General features: G+C 51.1%; 1 protein-coding gene across 1 annotated transcript in view; it reads left to right on the top strand.

Annotated features, from left to right (window-relative positions):
- The first annotated feature begins 93 nt into the window (after window positions 1–93).
- Window positions 94–18,573, top strand: part of Kiaa0930 (KIAA0930 ortholog) — a 39,462-nt gene continuing 20,982 nt past the window's right edge. Inside the window, exon 1 of the mRNA XM_028788783.1 lies at window positions 94–229. Coding sequence (XP_028644616.1) covers window positions 166–229 — 64 coding nt within the window. The 5' untranslated portion in view covers window positions 94–165. The remainder of the gene's footprint in view (window positions 230–18,573) is intronic.

The following is an 18,573-nucleotide window of genomic DNA, read 5'->3' as shown; positions in this document are numbered from 1 at the left end:
CAGCACATGCTGCGCGGCGATGCTCCGGGGCGCGGCATGGCCTCCGCGCGGCCGCCGGGCAGGGCCTGTGCCTCGGCGTCCGCGCCCGCGGGGCTCCGGGCTGGGCCGGCCGCCTCCCGGGAGCCCGCGGACGGCTGCGAAGCGGAGGAGCGCTCGTTGCAGCACATGCTGCGCGCCATAGCCGAGGAGCGCGGACGCCTTAGCCTGCGCCGTGAGGTCTGCGGCCTGGGTGAGTGACGGAGTCGGGCGCGCGCGTGTGTGTCCGCGCGTGTCCACCTCCGCTCGTCCCCCTGTGCTCCCTACCCTTCGTGCATCCCCATCGCCCTGGGTTCTGTCTCTCGGGACTCTAAGACTCAATGTCTTTTCAATACCGCAGAACCTTGATCCTTGTGTCTCCGCGACTCTGTCTCTCTGTCTCCCTCTGACCGTCAGGATATCAGGTTCCAGCTCCTTCTTCCTCTTCGTGGTTCTGTAACTCTTCTTCCTTTTGGAAGATCTGGGGTCCTCACTGTTGCTGCAGGGAGTGTGGGCGTGAGATTTCGGGAGGCCTTTGAGTTCAGAGTTCAAGGCACTGTGCCCTGTCCACATCCCCAGCCCACATGGAGGACCGAGTCTCTGATTGCTGTAGCCTTTGTCTTTCTGCACCCAAAGGTCCTCTTGTTCATTAGCTCAACCAGGGACCTGTTGGGCCTCTGCCCCTTGACCTCACACCTACTTAGCACTGGAATCAGGGATTGCTATAGCCTCTCCGGGTGTGATTCTGGTCTAAGGAGTCATTTATCTGCTGGGTAGGGTGGGGGTGTCTCATTGTTTAAAGGGCTTGGGAGGTGTGGGTGGGGTCGTCTTGGATGTGAGGTAATGCATTACTGATGCACTTGCCCAGACCCATGTGGCAGAAGCCCCCTCCCCTATAGTCTTGGGCTTGTCATTTTCTCTATAAAAAAAAAGACCCCTCCCTTCTTCATGTAAGGAATGACTTCATTCTGTGCTGTCGTGTCCCCTCACCCCCACCTCCCAGTCAGGGCTTGAGTTCTCTTTGGAGGAAGTAAGAGTCTTCTAGATTCAGTCAGTTCTCCAAAGTGGAAGTGCACCCTGGTAAAGCCACAGTAGCAGAGACAGGGTAATGCCTGGAACTCAGGGTTCCTTGGTAGGCCACGCCCTGGAGGCTCGCTCAGGAGAAGAAGTGAATTTCAATTCTTTTTTTTTTTTTTTTTGAAGGAGACTTGCTCAGCACCTGGCCTTCTTAGGCAGCATGGTCTAGCCCAGGTCACCTCAGTGAAGTTCTCTTGTCAGGCAGGTCCAGCCACCTGGGGGAATAGATAAGGACACAGATTTTAGTGGTTTCTTCTCCAAAAAGGTGTCCAGAGAATGGTTTGTAGCTGATTTAGAGTATCCTTATTAATGGGCTCAGTAAACATGCATTTGAGCACCTACTGGGTGCCCACCTGTCAGGGCCAGCTGTCACCTGGCACAGAATGTCAGAATTGGGGAGGGTCTGGGCAACCATCTGTTGCAAACCCCTCAGCCCTGTGACCTCAGCAGCTCCAGGTAGCCCCTTCACACTCCCCTCTGCACACACCTCTGCTGTCCTTGACCTGAAAGCATCATCACCCCTGTTAGAATATAGCCTCTACTCCTAGACAGCCTGCAGGGTCTTTCCCTAAGAGCGATCCATCATCCCGAGTTCCTAGCCTTACCTAGGACTCACTACATGCCAGGCGCTCTGCACGTGCTCTGTCAGTTCAACCCTAACACAGTACCACTTTTGCCAAGCAGGAATATAATCTGTCAGCCATGAAGGAGCCCTGTTCAGAGGCACCCAATGAGGAAGTGGCATAGCTGGCTAACCGCTGGCTCGTATGACCCCAGAACTTCGCCACATCCCCAGCCAGGCTGTCTCTGCCTGTTAGCTCATACAGTGACCAGGTCATCGCTTCTCCTAGTCTTCAGTGCCCCCTTATACGCCAGGCCTCCTCCATTACCTAGTTCTAGACGCTCGTGTTCTGATGTTCTGGATGGCAGTGCGTGCTGGCGTTTCCTCTGCATGGGAAGCTGCTCCTACTCACTTGCTCCTCGGACACTGCAAGTTCTCCTTTTGAGTCTCAGCTCCTAGCTATAGCCTGGAACCCATCCTTCACACCCGTCACATAGCCCTGTCTCCTCTGTCCTAGACAGTTGGCGCAGCTGTGGCATTGTAATGAGCCGGGTGGCTGTCCCTTCAGCTAGCCATCACAGTCCACGAGGGCATTGCCTAGTCCTCCTGTTGGTGCCTACCACGGGGACACATGCAGAGCATGTGCTTGGTAAACATATAGGGAACAAATGAAGCATTTCCCCCGCATGTGGACGGTGTGGATGGCCAAGGTGATGGAGCCTTTGCCTCGTAGAAGAGCCTGGAGGTTCAGGCCTGACAGGGACTTGGCTTGGGGTCCTGATTAGTTTCTTTTCGGGCTGCTGTGATAAACTACCTAACAAAAGCTACGTAGGGAAGGAAGGGTTTGTTTTGGCTCAAAATTCAAGGACAGAGTTCATCATGGTAGCTGATGCTTGAGGCCACTGGTCACATGGCATCTGCACTAGGAGACACACACACACACACACACACACACACACACACACACACGCTGGCACTTAGCTCATGTCATGTTCTTTCTATTCAGTCCAGAACCCCACTCCTTGGGATGGCACCGCCCGTATTCAGGGCAGGTCTCCCCACGTGGGTTAACCCAATCTAGATAATCCTTCAAAGTCTTGCCCAGAGGCTTGTTTCTTAAGTGATTCTAGATCCTGTCGAGCTGATGGTGGCTATTATCTGTGACAGGCCTAATGGCTGGCTCACACACCCAGAACATAGGAACTCAGCAGACCCTGGTCAGATTGCTCTACACCTGGCATGTCGTCAGTCACCCTCTCAGCCTGTGGGACAGCATTACATTTTTGTTTGTTTTTGGTCTTGTGTTTCTGTTTTGTCCTCTAGATTCCATCTTGTCATGCTCACTTCCCAGCTGTGACAACCTGTTGGGTGTTTGAATAAATGTATTAGTATTGAGGCTCGAACCTAGAGCCTCATGTGTGCTAAGTACTTGCTTTATCTTATCACTGAATGACATCCACCGTCCATTATGAGTTTAGGTGTTTGAGTAAAACTGGTTACTCAGAGCTATGCTGCGGCCTCAAGGCTGTTGTTTTTCCTCCAGAGGTAGTTCTGAAGGTGTCCAGGGAGCCTGGGAAAGCTGGCCTGACTGAATCAGTGTCTGTTTATGATGGGATGAAGCTGCTGGCTCCACCCACATAAGGATGGTCACTTGGCCGCGGGGATGAAAGGTGCTTTGTAGCTCCACACCTGATTTCTTACTCACTTCCACAATGGCCTCTATAGTAGAAATGTTTTTTTGAGTGCTGACTGAGTGCCAGGTCTTGAAGCTGGTCCTTACTTCATTGCAGGACAAGGTCTCTGAGGCTCCGGAGAGGGGTATACAGGTAATTTTGCTAGGTTAAGTAAAACCCTTCTGGAAGCAGCCAAGCTTGTGGCTGGGCATGCAAGATTTCCACAGGAAACTGCTTATGTCTCTGCAGTTCCCATGGAGTTCTGGTCACCCTGACCCGGGTGAGTCAGAGGGTTCAGTGTCCTTGCATATGATGCAGCCGTCTGGAAGCACATTGCTTCTCCTAGGAGTGGGGCTTCTCCTAAGCCCTGGATGGTAGCATAGGCAGGTCCCTTCTTAAGTAGGCAGTGTGCTTTATCAGCCAGTGTGAGTTTGCAGGGAATCACGTCTTGCTGCTTGCCTTTGTCTCTGTCTTAGCTGAGTGTCTTTGGAGGCCTCTTGGCTGGGTGTTAGACTCGCTGCATGGTAGATGGTGGTGGGGGTGCTCCCTGTTCATGGTGCTGCGGGTCAGGAGAAATGCTTTGTGCTTGTCTCTTCTGTTTATCCTAAGTGTGCCTAAGAGGTGGGTCTCATGCCACTGTCTGGAACCCAGGTCTGGAGGGGTAGTATTGTGCCCTCAACCGCAAGGGTAGAAACTGGCAGGATGCATCCGAGTTTAGGTTCTGCACAGAGCAGAGGGCCGCCCAGACCCATCCTTAGAATGCTGGCAGCTCAGCCAGGTTGGCACACATAGTTGCTTGGCTGAGGTGGACCCAGGAAAGGATCATAGACAAGAGCTAGCTAGAGTCGTTGGGCTGCCCGGGGGAGGCGTCTGTGAATTGTATTGGTCTCTGGGCAGACCTGAGGCTGGGAGGGGCTGGTGGGAGGGGCAGATGCTGGGAAGTTTAGAGGGGGCTGTGAGAGTTGAGGTGGAACAGCGGTTTGGGTTGAGTGTCTGAGAATTTGGTACTTCCTAAGACTGGCTTCTGGGAGTTGTGTGGGCGTGGCTTTGGGCTCAGGCAGGTGCTACCTCACAGAACTCTGCGCACAGAGTGCCATAGGTCAGATGCCTTTGCAACTGTAGCACTTGCTGTAGCAGCTCCTGTGTGGGAGGCTCTGCCATCACCCTGCTTCACAAGGTGGAAGTTGTACTTCAGAGAGATGGGCTCTCTTGAGGTCACAAACCTGGGAGACCTGGCCAACTCCAGCTGAGGCCATGGAGAGGCAACCTGGAGAAGGTTCAAGAAAGATGAAGGAGGGAAGGACCACTGCCTGTAGTGAGCCCATGTCTGACTGTGTGGCAGGTTCCTGGAACTGCTTTTTGAATTGGGATGAGCCTCCTGCACCCCTAGCTGACCTTGAGGCATTTTTCTAGGTAGCTATAGCTGGAAAGATGTCATTGCTGGGGATTCTGTGGGAGGTAATGGCTGGAGGGAGGACCATGGGGACCCTGACCATGCACCTCCTCTATGTTCTGACTGTAAAAAAAAAAGGAGACATAGGGATTACATAGAAAAGCAGCAGGTAGGAGATGAGCCATGGTGTGCACGGGCTCGGCGTACGCTCATGTGGAGCCACTGCAGGCTGAGCCTGTGAGTGTCTGTTGGGACATCTGCCCATAGGGTTTATTTTAGGATCTGGAGATAGAGTTGATAAGAAAGGAAAAGTGATCCCAAGAGTTGGAGGGGGCTAGTGAGCTGAGGGAAAAGCCTCTACAGTGACGGCTTCGTATGCTGAAGTTCAGACTGGCGCGCAGTCACTGGGAAAAGTCTCTCTTGGAATGACAGTAACCCGTAACCCCAGTGGCAGTTAGCTGGTTGTGGGCCAGCGTGATGGGAGGAAGTGTCCCTGTGCAGTGGTGGCAGTGCCGTTTTTCTGTTCCTGGGCCTATTTTAAGGTCTGTGATTCTGGCTTCTGCTAGTTCCTAGGAACGGAGCAACTTTGAGGCTCTTGTGAAGTAGAAACCCTGTGCCCTCCAGGGGCACCTGCGGGCTCTGGGCCCTGGGCTCTAAAGAGGCCAGTTGCAGGGATGGCCTTCTCGGTGTCACCAGGAGTGGGTAAGATACTGCACTCCTGCTCTGTGGCTTGGCTTGGTCATTTCCTGCCCTCTGGCTTTCTTTCTTCTGACCTGGAGGTTCCCTGTCTCTTTCACGGAGTTAGGCTCCTGAGTATCAGCTAAGCCACAAGGCCACTGAAGAGAAGCCTCACAAAGGATACTTGTTAAAAAGCATCCTCCAAGTCACCAACGAATCTAGCCAATTAACAAAAGCTAGTTTTTCTGAGCATGGAGGCATACCCCTTTAATCTTAGCACTCAGAAGGAGGAAGGTAGATCTCTGTGAATTCTAGACCAACCAGGGCTTCGTGGTGACCCTCTGTCAAACAAATAAACAAGTAAAATAGTTTGTTTTTTTAAAGATAAAGCAAATTTGCTGGGTGCAGTGATATGAAACTATAATGTAACCATAATCCCAGAACCCTGGAGGCAGGAAGATTACTTTGAGTAAGGCTAGTCCAATATATGCAGCAAGCTTTAGGTTAGCCTGCACTACTCATGAGACCCAGTCATTCATATATATATATATTTTCACATAGTTCCTGTACCCAGAAACACCTGGCCTTCCAATTTTTTCAAAACTTTTAAATTCTATATGGAAAATTTTTTATTCATATTTTTTACCTCATATGTTTCCCTGAAACATATACTCCCATTGTTCAAACTCCAAATATTTTAAACTCAAAAACTCAACAACAGTTGAATGGCTGAGCCGTAATTTACCTGATTGGTTTCATCTTGTTAGTAACTTAGGTTGGCTTCACAAATCGGTTTCTGTATTGATCCTATCAGCCTGGGAGGCCATTCTTGGAGTCTAACCTCAAAGGGCCAGGCTAGGGCCATAGCTAGAGGACAGATGCTCACCAGACTCACAGGAAAATGGTTTAAACCATTGGCACAAAGCAGAAAGGAAGGTGAGCTGTGGTATGTGGGAGGAGCCTGAGAAGAGGCCCGCACTGAGAGGCGGTGTGGGCAAGGAGCTGGCACCAGATGAGGCTCCCGCTCAGGCACCTTATTGGTCTGTGATTCTTCAGTCTGTCTGCTATCTGAGTTATCTTCACCCAGGAATCTCAGGCTTGCTCCTGCTTCTGGAGGCCCAGAGCCCCTTGCTCCCAGCTAAGAACAGTGAGGTCTGGGAGCTGGATCTCTGAGCACAGCCCAGGCTGGCTCCCCATACACACCTGTACATCCACTTGACCCCTCCTGCACTGCATGCCCACCAGTACCCAGCAGCAGCTGCCCACCCGTTCTCTTGCTTACACCTCTTACAGCTCATCCAGCAGCTAAGTGGACAGCCTTGAAAGGCGTGCCTCATTTCATCCTCGTAACTCCCTGAGAGATAGAAATGCGTTTCATATTTTATAGAAAAACTGACGACAAAGGATGAGCCCCATAGCATTGAGTGGGGTTTTGTCATCTTGGGTTTGTGTGCACTCAGCTTTCCAAGGGACAGAGTTATCAACCTGGCTGAGTAGCTGCCAGGTCCCCTGGTGAGGTAGACGCACTGAGCTTAGATTCGAGGGTAGGCTGCAGGGCTGCTTCACAATGGATTTGAAAGTCTCCTCAGCCATGTTCTGACTGGATATATCTTCCTGAACATTCCAGGTGTCCCTACCCCTGGCCTTATACCTGCGTTTCTTACCTGGAGCACCTTTCCTCTGCAGATCGAGCATAGTGTGGGCTCATGGGCTGGGACGTATTTGGCCTGGGCTGGGGCACTGTTGCCGCTCTTAATCCAGTGGTGGTACTGACTCAGCCTAGCTGATGGAATCCAAGGCACTGCGTGTGTTAGGCAAATGTCTCCTCACTGAGCTGGATTCCTGCCTCCCTGGAAACTTTAAACCCAATGTGCCACTACCCACTTCCCCCAAGGCGTGAGTGTATTCCACGAGCCCTGGAGTCTTTGCTGTTAGCATGTTTCCTGTGTGATCAGGACAGTACTCAAGGTTGGTACCTACTGACCTGTCCATCTACCAATCCCTTCCCCACTTCATAAATCGGGCCACGTGCCAGTGAGGCTCAGAAGTGGACAGGTGTCTGTGATGCTTCCCTGGCCCAGTTGTCAACCCTCTTTCTTTCATACTCCTCTCCCTGGCTGCCACCATTCTGAGGGCCAGGCAATCTAGAGGCCCCCTCTTGGGCCTCTTGTCCCATCAGGGTTGGATGGGTTAGGGAGTATCTAGGTGGAGCTCATGAGGGATCACCTTCCAGGCCTGCTTCCAGGCTCCTAGTTTGAGCCAGGTAGCAGAATGTTCTGGAGATCTGGTATGCAGCAGGAAGATCTTGAGATACAGCCAGCCTAGTGTTGACCCCAGCAGGGGTGGTGGGACAGGAGGCCCTAAGGGGATCCTGACTGGCTCACACAAGACATGGCCTTGAGAGCTAGCAAGAGCAGAAGTGCCTGGCCAATGCACCAGTGTTAGACTTTGGCGCACAGCTTAGAACAGACAATACCAGACCAAACAGTTCCGGGGGGCGGGGGGTTATTCAGGGCAAAGGGCAAAGGTGGGGGAAGAGAGATAGAGGAAGATGGTAGAGAAAGAGGGTGAGGTCAGGGCGTTCTGCGTATTTTATATGGGCGGTGATGTAGCCTCTCCCAGGTGAAGGTGAGGTAGCCAGGTGGATTCTGGGAGTATATGGTGGTTGCTTTGGCAATGATGTAGGGTGGCCTAGATGTGATGTCACTGGATTCGGGCCTGATACCAACACTAACTATTCCCTCTTGGATCCCCATTGGGCATGTGAGGAGCCTGAGGCCCATTGGTGGTAGGTGAAATTTCCTTATTTTACACATGGGCAAAAAGGACCACAGTATGTAGAATAGAGGGAGCTCCAGGATTTACAAGGCAGAGTGAAACAAGGATGAATCAGCTGGATGGTGTCCCTGGGATATCCAGACGCTGGGGTTGAGGGCCGTGCTTAGGCTTGTATGTTTGGAGTTGTCTAGCCAGTGGAGAACCCTCTGTGTAGTCCAGGCTTACAGAAGAGACCCATCAGCTCACTGTAGCATCTTTTCCCTTTTAGTCCTCTTTTTGTGTGTTTGTGTGATTGTGCATACGCAGCACGTGTGTATGAATGCCTGTGAAGGTCAGAGGTCAACTGGAGGTATCTTTCCCAGTTACTCTCTACCTTAGTTTTTGAGACACATTTGTTAACTAAACCTGGAGCTCACGTATTTGGCTGGATTGGCTGGCCAGTGAGCTTCAGGGGTCTTCCTGTGTCTGCCTCTCTGGTACTGCGTTTAGGTCTCTGTGTCAAGCTTTTCCCTGGGTGTTTGGGATGAAACTAAGTTTCTTTCTTTCTCATTTCTTTATTTACTTATTTATTTAGAGACAGGGTTTCTCTGTGTAGCCTTGGCTGCCATGGAACTCAGTCTCAAGACCAGGCTGGCCTCAAACTCATAGAGATCTGCTTGCCTCTATCTCCGAGTGCTGGGATTAAAGACATGTAGCCAGCTGAAGATAAGCTCTTTTTTTTTTTTCCGGTTTTTCGAGACAGGGTTTCTCTGTGTAGCCCTGGCTGTCCTGGAACTCACGAATCCGCCTGTCTCTGCCTCCCAAGTGCTGGGATTAAAGGCGTGCGCCACCACTGCCCAGCTGAAGATAAGCTCATATGCTTGTGTAGAAAGCACTTTTCTGACTGAGCTGGCTCCTCAGCTCCAGATCTTATCCGGCAAGGAAGGACACAAACCCCCTAGTTGGCTTTAGGATTTATTTATCTATCTGAGAAAGGGTTGTGGTGTTTATGTAGAGCAGGCTGCCCTTGATCTTATGGCGATCTCATCCTGCCCAGGACTGGGTTGATTATAGGTGTGAGCCCCCCCCCCCCACCCCCAGCCATGAGGCTTTAAGATGCTATTTAATGTTGCTGCCAAACAACTGGTATCTGCTTGAAATGTGGCAGGAGGTGGAACGGGGAACGGGTGTTCCTCTTTGCTGGGTGGTGGTGCTGTTGCTGTCTACGGGGAACCCTAGTGTCTGAGTGGACTTTGAATGTGCACAGTACTTTCCACACTTGGCTGAAAGGAGAGCCCAAAGCTCCCTTCTTTCACAGCTGGGATTACCTATGGACTGTAGGTAAAGCCTAGCCTTTACCAAGGGCCCTCGGCTTCATGTGTCTGTCTTCTCCCCAGACTTGCTGTTCCTGTAGTTGGCGACACAGACATTCAGTAGTAGCAGGTTGTGACTGAGGTGGCTTTGGGCTGAGCTCGTGTCTTCTTTGTAAAGCATTGCTTCATAGGTTTCTTTGCAACAGCAGCCCAAGAGACCTTTGTGCCCGAGAGAGTCTCACCTTCTGCAGTTCCTGCCCATCCAGCCCACATATTTTTGCTTATTTATTTTTTTACACAATGCAGCCCAGGCTCATCTCAAACTCACTATGTAGCGGAGGATGACTTTGAACTTGTGATCCTTCTCTACCTCTGGAGGGCTAGGATTACAGCTGTGACCTATCACACTGGGTTCTGTGTGTTGCCAGGGTATACAACTCAAGGCTTTGCACATGCTAGGCAAACCCTCGCTATACCTCCTGAGCCATAACCCTCACTCTCCAGCGTGTATCTGCGTTTATGGCTGTTGCTGCTGTCTGCCTGGTGCAGCTCATAATTGCTGAGCCAAGGATGCTGAGCTGAACTGTGATTCACCCTGCTTCCAAGAACATGGAGAGGGAGGGGCCTGAGCAGCAGGACAGAGGGTGGTCTTTGACACCTGTGGTGTCTTTCCATTGCCCTGTGTTCTGTCCATGCCATTGTGGGACCTGCCCTGACATCCCCAGGCATCCAGACTTCTCTAGTGATGTTGGCAGTGAACGATGCTCTCCCATCTTAAGGATATTGCTTGAGATCCCAGTATTGAAGGCAGGTTAACACAAGAAAAGCATACAGGCTTATTGGGGTATGTTTCATGTGACTCGTAGTCCCCCTCAAGATGATGGGCTAAAGTTGTCTGTTTCATGCTATGTTGGTTCATGGTACAGTGTGGTGGTTCACACCTAGACTCTCAATAGTTGAGAGGTGAGACAGAAGGATTACTGCAAGTGTGAAGCCAGCCTGGGCTACAGAGTGAGAGCCAGTCTCAAACAAATGAAGCACATACTAGTCTTAGGGAAAGGTAGTTGGACAAAAATACGAATTGATGTCAGTAAAATGGTCTCTTGGCCTTGGAAAATGCTGGAGTATAGAGTGTGGAAAGTTAACTCGGAGGGGTTCCATCTGTACAGCTATGGAGAAGTCGGCCATGCTGGGGTGAGACTGCTTTGGGGTAACCTATGCTTTGTAGGTAAGTCCAATAGACTCATTGGGTCCTCAAGCTGGACTTGAGTGGACTCGTCCTTGGGTTTGTCTTAGGGCCTTATAAGGAAGGGGGAGACATTTGTTTCCTCTTCTCTGGGGAAAGTTCTCACACACCCTCTGTGTGTCCACAAGCCCAGAGGTGGCCTTCCTTGCCCCATGTTCGCTCAGTGATTCAAGCTTCTGTGGTGTTGCTAGGCAGTCACTTGTCTCCGTTGGCCTGGACCACAGCAGCACCTGTCAGCTCTGCAGGTCTCCCCTGTAATGACATCTTGATGCCTACAGAGCAGAAGGCCTAAGTGATCCCCGCTCCTCTTCATGACTCGGGGTTCCTGGGACCCCTTCCCTCTGATTTCCTACCTGCAACTGTCTGTTGGACAGCCTCAGCCTCGGCCTCAGCTTAAGGCCCTTCCATAGCCTTTTCCCGACACTGCAGGAACTGACCTCCACTCCTTCCTTCTGTCCCCAAGAGCAAGAATCCTGCCACCAGACTTCCCTGTTGTCCTCCCCCACACCCGCCCCTTCCAGTGTCATCTCAGCTCTACTGTGCCACCTCGGTGGACAGTGCCACAGCTCTCTCCCCCGGGAGCTCAGAGTGAGGGGATGTGGGACTGTATTGGGTGTTGAGCTGGTGACAGAGGCCTCTTGAGTGGAGAGGGTGTCAGGTCTTGGGGAGCCTTTGAGCGAGGTATCCTGAATACAGACATGGGAAAAGAGATTTCTTTGATAAAGGGTGAGATGGGCTACTGCTGCCTACTTCAGGGGATGAGGGGCAGACAAGAGCCTGTGGGGACTGTGGGACTGTGGGACTGGGGTTAGTTCCTTCCTTTCAACTCTGAGCTTCCTCTTCCGCAATGAGGAGCAGGCCACAACTGCTGAAGTATTAGGGCATCTGTTTGAAATCTGTTATTCTCCCTCCCTCCCTCCCTCCCTCCCTCCTTCCCTCCTCTAGAAAGAGTTTCTCTGAGCAGACCAGGCTGGCCTCAAACTTAGAGACTTCCTGCCTCTGTCTTCTGAGTGGCTACCGCTGCCACTGCCTTTGGAGCCATCAGGGGTGCCACCAGGTGTGTGCTTGAATTCAGGGACAGCAGACAGGAAGGAAGACAAATGATAGGCACACTTCTACTACCCTCTGCATCTTGGAGCTGAGTCCTTGCTGTCTTACCAGCCTGAGAGAACTGGAACTCCACATTTGGAGCCTCAGGCAGAGGGAGAGCCATGGTTGGCCTGCTTGGGCTGCTGACTCAGGAGATCCTGATTCTGCCAGGCAGCAAGGTGGGGCTGGGATTCCAGAGTATCCCTCCCCCCTCCCCTCAGTTCTCCTGGGAGTCCTCTCCCCACAGGGAACCTGGTAGGATGAATCAGCCTCAGCTGGTGCTGCAGCTGCGACCAGCTGATGTCACCCTCATCCAAGGGCTGTGGCAGGGGAGCCTGTGTGCACCCAGGAGAGTCTCTGAGCTCCCTGGAGAGCTCTGAGCACTACAGACCTCTCCTTGACCTGTGCTTTCTGCTGAAGTACTAGGACATCTGTTTGAAACCTGTTATATGTTCTCTCTCTCTCCCTTCCTCCCTCTCTCCTTCAAACAGGGTTTCTTCTCTGCATCTTTCTGTAGGGAGTGTGACCCCTGTTGGCACATGGAGTGGGACTTAGGGAGACTGGGACAGTTATTCAGACCCTCATAGCAGCTGTAGGCAGCAGGGACCTAACTCTCCCAGACTTGGAGCTGTGACCTGTCCATTCTCACACTTGGATACATCTGTATCAGAAGAGCCTTTGATGCCCTGCTCTTTCCTGGGTGGCCCTCTGCTGGATTGGCACACAAGGAAGTACCCAGCCCCTGGTTTCAGAGGGGGAGTAGTCCCAGAAGTCAGAGAAGAGGCGGGATCTGAGAGAGTTGGGCAGTTCCAGGGAGAGGAAGTTGCTTGCAGTGGATTGAATGAGCCTGCTAGGACCACCCGGCAGTGGGGAGGTGTGTCTGGGTCTGTTTTCCTCCTAAAGGGGTTGCCTAGGTGACTGTGAAGTCAGAGAAAGACCTAGGGCTTGGAGAACACTTGGGGTCTGCCTGGATCTGGAGGTGCACTGAGTCCTGTTTTATGTGACAGTTCTGTAGCTGGCCACACGGAAAAAGCTTAGTGTCCTTGGGCTTATAGAGCCTGCAGCAAGTGGGTCCTGGGCACAGTGTAGACAAGATACAGCTGCAAGGATGGAATGAGAGCCTTGCACAGAGCAGGGTGAAGAAATAAATGAAGAGTGAAGCCCACATCCCCAGCCCGGCTGCTGGGCGCTGCACCTGTCAGGGAGTGGCTGCACTGGCTGGAGAGGGTGACTCACCTTCTGCCCTGTAGTGTCTGAGTGGAAGCCAGAGGAGGGGAACAGTGAGTAGTTCATGAAAAAATAACCTCCAGCCTAGGGAGGTGGAGGTGCTGGGGTTGCTGGTCACAGATCCCGTGGGACCAGAGTGTGCTGTGAAGGGTTGTGGAGCTAGCTTTCTGTGTGGAAACAAACGCTGCCACCGTGGTAATCTCCGAGTGGGGGGTTTGTATCTAGAGACCTCCTAGTTTATGAGATGTTCCAGGGAACATCACCATGGCCTGGAGGCAGGCTGTGGGTGGTGATGTGGCAGGTGCCATGCCACGATGGTCATGTGGGTAATTTTGTGGCACTGCTGCTGCAGAGAAAGCATAAAGGACAACTTTGTGGGATCTGGAATCCTGCAGGCTGCCCCAGAGGAAGCCCACAGATTCGCAGGCACGGGGCCAGCTGCAGAGTCTGAGCATCAGCCATGACCTTGCTCGGCAGCCTGGACATCAGCACCAGGTTTCCTAACTGAGGTGGATTCAAAAGGAGTTCCCAGGGTTCTGAGGATCTTTGTTGTATTCTGGCTGAAGGTGGTTTGGGCTGTGTGTGTAAATTTGCCTTCGTGTCTCTGAGAATGCACCATATGGTCATGTGTCTAAGGTTACATTTGCTGGCTGCCTTCAGTGACCTCTGTCCAGTAAGATGCAAGGACCCTCACAGACAGGAAGTAAGAAATCACCATGACAAGGCTGGGGCAAGGGGCTGAAGGTGTGGCTTTGTGTGCAGATGTATGTGGCAGTGGTCTGATCCTGCCACAAAGCAGCAGTGGCAGCCCTGACTGGCAGTGACTCAGGCCTTGAGCCTCAGTTTCCCATCATGTGAATAAAAGTCCATAGTAGATGCTGTGAAGATCAGAGTGGGCACTCAGAAGGGATCTAGGGTGCTACCCCAGGGTGCAGGTAGCACTTAGCATGTCTGGGAAGGTGCTGCCTGTCAGAGGGAGCCTGCAGTTGGGGATGAGTGGGCAGACAGACCCTAGGAGCTGAAGACATACTGCTCTCTCATGGGTCACAGCTACTCTCATGGGTCACAGCTACTCTCATGGGTCACAGCTACTCTCACGGGTCACAGCTATTTTCACAGGGAACAAATATTGCTGCTGAGGGAGGTATGGCCTCTGTGGAGATATTTGGTCAAGGGGCTGGGTCAGGGCTGGTTACTCCATTTGGGGAGTGAAGGGCAGATTTGTGGGTGCTGTCTGGAGAATGTGGGTCATGTGGTGAGAGAGCCTGAACTTCCTGAAGAAGATGCTGGGCCAGCTCAGCCTGATTGGGCCATCCAAGTCATCCACACTCCTCTTCCCTCGGGACTGCTCATGTGGGACCCGACCGACCAGTTCTTCATCCAGGGCCTCATCAGGGCATCCTGGCTTGCTGGTATAGCTTCTTTGTGCTTTGTGCCCCAGGGAATGAGGGCCCTCAGTACCCAGGCACAAGATGATAAAAGGCCTATTGAGGCCACAGAAGCCTATTCATCCTGCCCAGGGGACCAAGGGCCAGCCTTGGACTCTTGTCAAAGACAGTTGACCTCCTGACCTCTGCTGTTGGGAGGTATCCAGAACCCAACAGAGTCCATTGCTGACCAGGTGCACTCTCGGGAGGACCTTGCTCTTGCAGCCCACAGTTGGGTCCAGGCCAGGTACTAGTATGCACATGCCACAGCAGAGAAACACTGGCTCAGTGCCCCTACCCTTCACCAAACTGTTTAGAGATTTATCCTTGGAGGGTAAACACCAACCAGCAGCCAGAGTGCCCGAGAGGTCTGCCCTCAAGCTCCAGTTCCTTACTACACTGGGCTAGCAGGCTTTCCCTGTCTTTTTTTTGTTTGTTTTTTTTTTTTGTTTTTTCGAGTCAGGGTTTCTCTATATAGCCCGGGCTGTCCTGGAACTCGCTCTGTAGACCAGACTAGCCTCGAACTCTCGAACTCAGAAATCCGCCTGCCTCCGCCTCCCAAGTGCTGGGATTAATGGTGTGCGCCACCACCGCCCGACCTTCTGCAGTGGTCTTGAGTGCAGCTCCAATCACTTCTGCTCACTCTTTGTCTACCTAGCCTATAGTGCAGCCCAGATCTGAACACCCCTCACTGAAGAGCTTCTGGCAGCTGGACCAGGGTCCAGCCCTTGTCCTCTGCCGGGCTATGAGCGCCATCTGCCAGCCGCCTGAATGCACTTGGGGTGCTCCACACCACACAGGGGTAGGTGCTGGGTGGAACTGGGTTCACAGTCCTGCAGGGGCTAACTGTGCTCCTGGGCTGCCTCTCCCTGGGCAGCGTTCCCTGCCTGTAAAAACAACAATAAACCTGCTGTGGAATTGTGACGGCAGGATGTGTAGCATGCGCCCGGCATTTAGAAAGCCTTAAGTTGTTTATGAACATCTGACAGAAAACTGGGGAACAGGAAAGAGCCACACAACTCCACTGCTCCAGAGCCACTGTGGACATTTGGATTTTTTTTCAGTCTTCCTATGCATTATAAACAAAAACATGCTGTGTTTTCATAAGTATTTATATATGTTCAGTTTCTGTGTTCTGGGTCACCCGATATAAACAATTTTCTAGTAATTAAGTAGCATTAAGTTCTGGCATTTGCTAACTGTAGTTGCTAGAAATGTCTTGGTCCCTTCTTATTCTGTGTGTGTGTGTGTGTGTGTGTGTGTGTGTGTGTGTGGTGGTGTGTAAGCCACTACACTGGAGACAGGAGGTGTGTTGATGCTGGATGTCTTTTTATTTTCTTTTCAAGACAGGGTTTCTCTGTATAGCCCTGGCTGTCCTGGAACTCACTCTGTAGACCAGGCTGGCCTCGAACTCAGAAATCTGCCTGCCTCTGCCTCCCAAGTGCTGGGATTAAAGGCATGTGCCACCACTGTCCGGTGCTGGATGTCTTCTTTAGTTACCCTCTACTTTATTTTTTGAGACAGAGTCCCTCACTGCATCCCAGCTGATCTGTCCAGACTGGCTGGCCAGCAAGCCCCAGGGATTAGCTTGTCTCACCTCCCAGTACTGGGACAGAATACCCACACTGTCACATCTGGCTTTTTATGTGGGTTCTGAGGGAGTTTGTCTTGCTTTTGTGGCAAGTACTTCACTGACTAAACCATCTCCAGAATCCCTGTCTTAGTTCCTTTTGGTTGATTTTTAAGTTAGGGGTCTTACCATGTAGTCAAGGCTGGCCTCCAATTCTCAATCCCCCTGCCTCAGTCTCTTGAATGTTGGGATCATATATAGACAATATGTCCAGCTATTTTGGGTTATTTTTTTCAGATCAATTTAAGATATAAAATTCAAAATATATAAGATGATGTTTTAAAAAGATGTATTTATTTTTATTTTAATGTGGATTGGTGTTTTGACTGCATGTATGTCTGTGTGCGTGTGTCAGATCCCCTGGAACTGGAGTTACAGGCAGTTGTGAGCTGCCATGTGGGTGCTGGGAATTGAACTCAGGGCCTGTGGAAGAGCAGCCTGTGCTCTTAATCACTGATCCATCTCTCCAGCCCTTGTAAGACAACTCTTGATGAAAAAGCAAGGGTGGGACATAGCTTAGTAGTAGAGTGCTTGGCTCAGCACTCACAAGGTCCTGAGTTGGACCCAAGACCATCCTCTGCCAAAACCCACAGTTTTTAAGGGCCATTGAGATCATTGGCTCAGTAGGTAAAAGCATTTGCTGACAACCTGAGTTTGGTCCCCGGAACCCACATCATAGAAGGAGAGAAGTGGCTGTCAAACGCTGTCCACTGACCTTCACACACGGGCTGTGGCATACCCCGCCTCAGATTTAAAAAAAGACAGACCAAGCCTTCAGGGTCAGCTACTTTTCTTGTTGCTGTGACACACAAAGCAACCTAAGGTTTGAGTTTAAGGAGAGTTACGATTCATCATGTCAGAAAAGCCTGGAAGCAGAGATGTGACGTAGCCAGGGGACGAAAGTACTGACTCAGCTACCCTTCTCCTCTCCTCTCTTATACTCAGTGTAGACTACTTGTTCCAGGAACCCAGTTAACTCAGTCCATGCCAGCCTTGCCTGGGGTATTTTTCTTGGGGATGAGTTTGGGTCTTTACACTAGTATGGAAGCACTTTACCTAGGAAGCTCTCCCCCCAGACCCCTACGGAGTACCTGCCAAAACCACCTTGCTTTCATGAATCAACTTATTCATCTCCTTCATCCATTTAATTTGTAAGTATTTGTTGTTCCTGTGCACCACACTACTGAAGGGATTGACTTGTAGCAATGAACACAGGACCGAAGACAGGCAAGACTGAGTGAACACAGGACCGAAGACAGGCAAGACTGAGTGAACATAGGACCGAAGACAGCCAAGACTGAGTGAACACAGGACCGAAGACAGGCAAGACTGAGGCTTCAGGGAACTGAAGTTCTGGCGCCTCAACTTGGCTAAAGTGTGCCTCAGCCTCAGAATAAATGACCTCTTCTTGGTAATTTTGTGTTTTGAGGCAAAAAGCTATGTTTTGTAAATAAGTAAATAAAAAGATAAAATAATCCATTCTGTTTGACAGTGGTAGTGCATAGGGTAGAGAATGCTGGCGGGATGGGCGTGTAGGGGTGCGTGCATACATGCATGCACAGCTGTATGTGAGGATGTGCATGTGTGTGCACATATGCATGTGTGTACATGGGTGTATATGCTTGTAGGGACCAAAGATTGATAGTATCTTCTGCAATTGTTCACCACCTTACTCAGTTTAAAAGATTTATTTTTATTATTTTGAATTATATGTATGTGTCTTGTGTGGGTATGTGCATGTGAGTGCAGAGGCTGACGGTAGCTGGAAGAGGGCACTGGGTCTCCTGTGCCAACAGGAGTTGTAAGCTGTCACGTGGGTGCTGGGAACCGGACCTCCAAGAGCAGCAAGTGCTCGGAATCGCTGAGCCATCTCTCCAGTCGCAAGGACACTACTTCTTAAAATCAGGAATGGGAACTGAGCCGGGCGGTGGTGGCGCATGCCTTTAATCCCAGCACTTGGGAGGCAGAGGCAGGCGGATTTCTGAGATCGAGAGTTCGAGGCTACCCTGGTCTACAGGGTGAGTTCCAGGACAGCCAGGGCTACACAGAGAAACCCTGTCTTGAAAAACCAAACCCCCAAAAAAAGGAATGGGAACTGAACTTGATTGATCTCCCAGCATCTATGATCATGTCATATTTCTCTCTTGAACTATAAATAGATGCTAATACATAGAGAGACCTACTATTAGATTATTATTGCACTGCTAATTAAATCCTGCCTAGCCATTTGCATGTTCTTAGTGATAAATTTGTTGTTATTTTGAGTCAGGGTTTTATATAGTGTCAACTGGTCCTGAATTTATCATAGAGCCTTGGATGACCTTGAAATTCTGATCCTCTTACCCATATGCTGGGATTACGGCTACTAGCCACTACATCTGGTCTGCATTTAAGATTTTCATGTTGATCCCTGTGACTGTGATTGGCTGGTGGTTTTACTGTGTGTGCCCAGGTGTGTGACTGTGATTGGCTGGTGCTTTTACTGA

This window comes from Grammomys surdaster, unplaced genomic scaffold, assembly GCF_004785775.1.
Source record: "Grammomys surdaster isolate TR1022 unplaced genomic scaffold, NIH_TR_1.0 125767, whole genome shotgun sequence".
NCBI lineage: Eukaryota > Metazoa > Chordata > Mammalia > Rodentia > Muridae > Grammomys > Grammomys surdaster.
This window is presented reverse-complemented; position numbering and strand designations above follow the sequence as displayed.